The sequence below is a fragment of the Gossypium arboreum genome, chromosome 10 (assembly GCF_025698485.1).
Source record: "Gossypium arboreum isolate Shixiya-1 chromosome 10, ASM2569848v2, whole genome shotgun sequence".
Classification (NCBI taxonomy): Eukaryota; Viridiplantae; Streptophyta; class Magnoliopsida; order Malvales; family Malvaceae; genus Gossypium; species Gossypium arboreum.
In genome coordinates, this window is record NC_069079.1 from 58,645,403 (window position 1) to 58,650,474 (window position 5,072).

The 5,072-nt window shown below is 39.9% G+C and overlaps 1 protein-coding gene across 1 annotated transcript; it reads left to right on the top strand.

The window, feature by feature from the left end:
* Positions 1-595: 595 nt before the first annotated feature.
* Positions 596-2,310, top strand: LOC128282064 (uncharacterized). Its single transcript, XM_053020273.1, has 4 exons — positions 596-763; positions 1,618-1,815; positions 1,935-2,006; positions 2,098-2,310. Exons 1-4 carry the CDS (start codon positions 596-598, stop codon positions 2,308-2,310), a joined length of 651 nt encoding a protein of 216 aa, XP_052876233.1.
* The last annotated feature ends 2,762 nt before the right edge of the window (positions 2,311-5,072 follow it).

Sequence of the window (5,072 nt, forward strand, 5' to 3'; positions counted from 1 at the left end):
CTTAATTTCGATGTGCCTTATCTTGCTCTTATACACATAAGTTCTACACACTCTTATGTAGCTAGCAATCAGTCTGGAAACTTGGGGTTACTCTTGAAAGCACTTCTAGTGAGATCAACATCTTGAGTTTGTTTGGGCGATCATGCGAGTTAGTTAACTCTATAAGGATGTTCTTTTATAGGTGCAAGGTCTTGTTTTTCGACAAATCTGATGGAGCTTTTCGTTTGGGGGTTTAATTTAATTCTTGGCATGGATTGGTTGGTCAAGCAAGGTTAGTTTAGACGCATGACTAAGAGGGTCATTTAAGGACCGAGGATGATAGGAAGTGGTCGTAATCGACAAATGTCGAGACTATCTGTCCAATGTAATCTCCACTCTCGTGGCTGAGAAACTAGTTCGGAAAGGGTGTAAAGCATATTTGGCTTATGTTAGTGTTTCTGGTTTTTGGGATTCTTCTGTTGGGAATATCAGAGCTATAAGGGATTTTTTGGATGTTTTTCTTAAAAAGTTACCGGGTCTACCTTCAAATTGAGAGGTTGAGTTTGGGATTGAGCTTCTTTTGGATATAGCTCTGGTGTCCATCACTCCTTACCGTATGGCACCGAAAGAGCTTACAGAACTTAAGGCTCAACTGCAAAAACTTTTGGATCGTGGTTTCTTCCGTCCCAATATGTCTCCGTGGGGAGCACCAGTTCTATTTGTCAAGAAAAAGTATGGGACCATGAGGATGTGCATTAATTATCGACGGCAAAATAAGTTGACCGTAAAGAATAAGTATCCACTTCCGTGGATTGACGACATGTTCAATCAGTTCTGAGGGGCTTCGGTGTTCTTCAAGATTGATCTTCGATCTGGGTGTCATCAATTGAGGGTTAAGTAAGCTGATGTTTATAATACTACATTTAGGACTCATTATGGGCATTACGAGTTCCTAGTTTTACCTTTTGGTTTGACGAATGCTCCGGCCCCATTAATAGATCTGATAAACCGAGTGTTTCAGCCCTATCTGGATCAGTTCGTTGTGGTCTTCATCGATAACATTCTGGTTTACTCTAAGACTGAGGATGAGCATGATGAGCATCTTAGAGTTGTGCTACAAATTCTCCAAGAAAAATAGCTCTATGATAAGTTGAGTAAGTGCGAGTTCTGGTTGTGAGAGGTAACCTTCTTAGGGTATGTGGTTTTTTCTGAAGGAATTCGTGTAGATCCGAGGAAGATTGAGGCTGTACTGGATTAGAAGCAGCCTAAGAATGTGTCTGAGATCCGCAACTTTCTGAGTTTGGCAGGTTATTATCGTCGGTTTGTTAAGGGATTCTCTCTGATTGCGGCTCCTTGACTAAGCTTCTACTTAAGGGTGTGCCATTTGTGCGGGCGATACATAACAATCGAGCTTTGAGAAGCTCAAGTTTGTTCGACTCAAGCTTCGCTACGATATAGCTTTGAATCGGTAAGGAGTTTGTGGTTTACTGTGATGCTTAAATGCGTTGGGTTGGGTTGCGTTTTGATATAGGATGGTAAGGTTGTGGCTTATGCGTCCCAACAACTTAAGACACACGAATGGAACTATCGATTTATGATTTAGAGTTGGCTACGGTAGTCTTTGCATTGAAAATCTAGAGGCATTATCTATATGGAGAGAGTTGTATTGTCTACACTGATCATAACAAGTATCTCCTCACTCAAAAGGAGTTCAAATTTAGGCAGCGGCGTTGGATTAAACTGCTCAAAGATTATGACTGTAATATAGAGTACCATCCTGGTAAGGCTAATGTTGTGGCTGATGCACTCAGTCGTAGAGTAATGTCTGATTTGAGGGCAATGTTTGCTCGCCTTAGTCAATTGATAATACCGAGTTGCAACTTAAGCTGACTTTGCTTGATCAGATTCGAGATAGACAGTTAGTGGATAAGTCTCTAGGTATGCGGTTCTGACAGGTTGAGAGTGGTGCTACTTCTAATTTTGGGTTGAATAATGATGGGGTTTTGTGTTTTCGAGGGTGGATCTGTGTGCTAAATGATTCAGATTAGAGACGATCGATTCGAGGAAGCGCCTGACTGACTATATGCTATGTATCTCGGTGGTAATAAGTTGTATCAGGATCTCCGTGTACTGCACTGGTGGTCGAGTTTGAAGCATGAGGTTACTAATTTTGTTGCTCGATGTCTGACATGTCAACAAGTTAAGGCTGAGTATCAGTTGCCTTCAGGTTTGCTACAAACCGTTAAGATTCCCTTGACACCCACTAAGAAGGACTCTGTTTGGGTCAGCATGGATCAATTGACTAGGTCTGCTCACTTCATTCCAGTTTAGATGGGCTATTCTCTGCAGAACTAGCAAAGCTCTACATTTTCGAGATAGTTAGACTATATGGGTTTCCTGTGTCAATCATTTTTGATAGAGATCCTCGCTTCACATCTCGGTTTTGGAAAAAGTTACATGAGGATTTAGGTTTGAGATTGGACTTCAGTATTGCATTTCATCCTCATACAGGTGGTCAATCGAAGATGATGATTCAGATACTGGAGGATATGCTTCGGAGTTGCGTGATTGATTTTCGAAATAGTTGGGAGGATTATCTATCGCTAGTTGGGTTTGCCTATAATAACAGTTTCCAGTCGAGCATCCAGATGGAACCTTACGATGCTCTGTATAGTTGTAAGTGTTGTACACCATTATGTTATTCTAAGTTGGGTGAATATCAGGTTTTGGGTCCTGAGTTGGTGTCTGAGACGGAGGATAAGGTTAGACTGATTCTGTAATGGCCCAATAAATATATTTTTGTTTTTGTGTGTGGATGACATAAATACTTGTCTGCTTCAATGGTTAAGTGTTTTGGGTGTGTGTGGGAGGCCTCAAGTTCGAGTCATGACTTGGGAAAATTTTGGTTTCTTTTTAATAAAGCCCCATCTTGGGTTAGAAGGCTTTTAAGTAACAGTTGATAAATAATTAACAAAATGGGTCTACTGGTCTGGTGGTTGAGTGGAGTGCTAGTGTGAAGGAGGTCTTGTATTCGAGTTTGGGTAAGAGCATTATTTTTGCTTACTCATTTAGAAGAGTTTGTGTTGGATTAAAAAGCTGAGTAGTTGGATGTAGTGGGAAGTAGTGGAGTGATTTAGGGGATTAGGGAATATCTGGTAGTTTTTTTTTCAAAAATTTGGTTCTTTTTCTTTCTCAAAAAACTCTTTTTTCTTCCTTTCCCTTGCTGCAATTTTTTTTGCTTTGACCTCTCTTTTACTGCCTTCCTACGCAACGTCATCGTTGCTCTTTCAGTAAGTCTAGTCTTTGATTAAACTTTAATTGTGATTGGTCAAGTGTTAATAAGGATTCATTTGGTGATTAGGGGCTTATCGATGGGCTGGTTATCGTTCATTGACGTTTTAAGGGCGTGAAATTCCTATTTTTCGATAGACGGTAATGGTTTCATTATTCGAAAGATGTTTATCTCGTTTCGAGATTGGTTTAGTTCAGTTGGTTAAGCAAGTAATTAAGTGAAATATTGGTTAATTATAGGTACTGGAGTGGTCGGAAGTATGTAGGCAACAAAAATAATACAGTGTGTGCTCGATTGCATAGAAAATGAGGTTTCGAAAAAAGTCAAAAACCTCACTATCAATGCCAGACAAGCGACCACGTGTGCCCTGACACGGGCGTGTGTTCGATGAGCCCAGGCCGTGCACCCATGACACGGTCGTGTGATGGCTAGGTAGGCCATGTGAGACACACGGGCTGGACTGATTTGAGCCATGTGGGCCATACGGGTAAACCACACAGGCATGTGATATTTTGGGCCATGCCGTGTAATCCACAAGGTAAAGGCAAATCTGGGTCGTGTGGGCCACACGGGTGTGTGAGCCCATTTTTACTGAAATGTTTGATAAGGTTGCACAGGTCTCCCAAGTCGACTGTGAACCTACTGTAGGGTCGATAAGCATTACTTGGACCCCTAATTGTGTGAACTGATTGTTGGATTTATATATATTAAGCATGATGATAGTATGCATGTATACTTAACTAGTTATGTGTACTAATATCATGAGATAGCATGTCATGATTTGTATGTTGCATTGCATGGGATTAGGCTGGATATATTTGGAGGAAGTGTACTGAAAGGCTCTTAAGCCTAAAATACTGGTAGCTCAGCTACAAATTACTGTTTTGTGCCACATTCAGTACTACTTGGAGTATAGGGTGGGTGGGTTGATTTAATCCCCACATGGAGTGTAGGATTGGACGGAGATGGTGTGTAGAGTCTGGTTAGGTAGGACTTTGTTACTAAATATTGCATGACTGACACTGATACTGTGATGGGCTAAGGCCCTACTGCATATTCGATACTGTACTGAGATGGGCTAAGGCCCAAACTGTTACTGATACTGAAAAGGGCTTGGGCCCAAGACTGTTTTAACTGTGCACTATGATTTGCCATTGTTGTTTTCTATGGGATTACACAATGAGTTGCGTAAACTCACCCTTTTATTTAAATGTGCATAGGTAATCCCAAGACTTGATGAATCAATGTAGCGGAGGACTCGATGGTGGCACACTTATTTTTAAACCGTTTTAATTTCAGTTTTGGTATTTATGTCTTAATTATTTTCTAGGTTATTTTTTATGTAAATTGGACTTTTTGGACTATTTGCTTTTATTTCAGATTTTAGATTGTTCCGTGGATTTAATAACCGCACGACTCAACAAACAAACGGTTTTCTCTAAAATTAAGAGGTTATTCTATGATGGATAGATTTACCTAATTAATTCAATTTTCATAAATTAGATGATTTCTAAAGCTTCCGCAATGAATTGTGTTTTAAAATAATTGAGTAAATAAGTAAGGATTTTGGAGTCAACAAGAGTAAACAAATGAAAATGGTTTTTATCATAACAACTTCGTTTCAACACGCTATCATGTGACATCGCCAGATTCGGCCATAACGTCTAAGCCGGGTTTGGGGTGTTACATTTAGTGGTATCAGAGTCAAATTGTAAAACTCAGCTGTAGATTATGCGTTTTAAAATTTGGTTTTGAAGAATTGATTACAAAATGATTTGAAATGTTTTACTGAATAAGTAGT

What these genes read in the sequence shown, in the direction of transcription:
- LOC128282064 (XM_053020273.1), top strand. Translation starts at nt 596, where the DNA reads ATGGCACCGAAAGAGCTTACAGAACTTAAGGCTCAACTGCAAAAACTT. An exon ending in GACGGCAAAATAAGTTGACC is followed by an intron (nt 764 to 1,617) that starts GTAAAGAATAAG and finishes TTGAAAATCTAG; the next exon opens with AGGCATTATCTATATGGAGA. An exon ending in GTTTTCGAGGGTGGATCTGT is followed by an intron (nt 2,007 to 2,097) that starts GTGCTAAATGAT and finishes AAGTTGTATCAG; the next exon opens with GATCTCCGTGTACTGCACTG.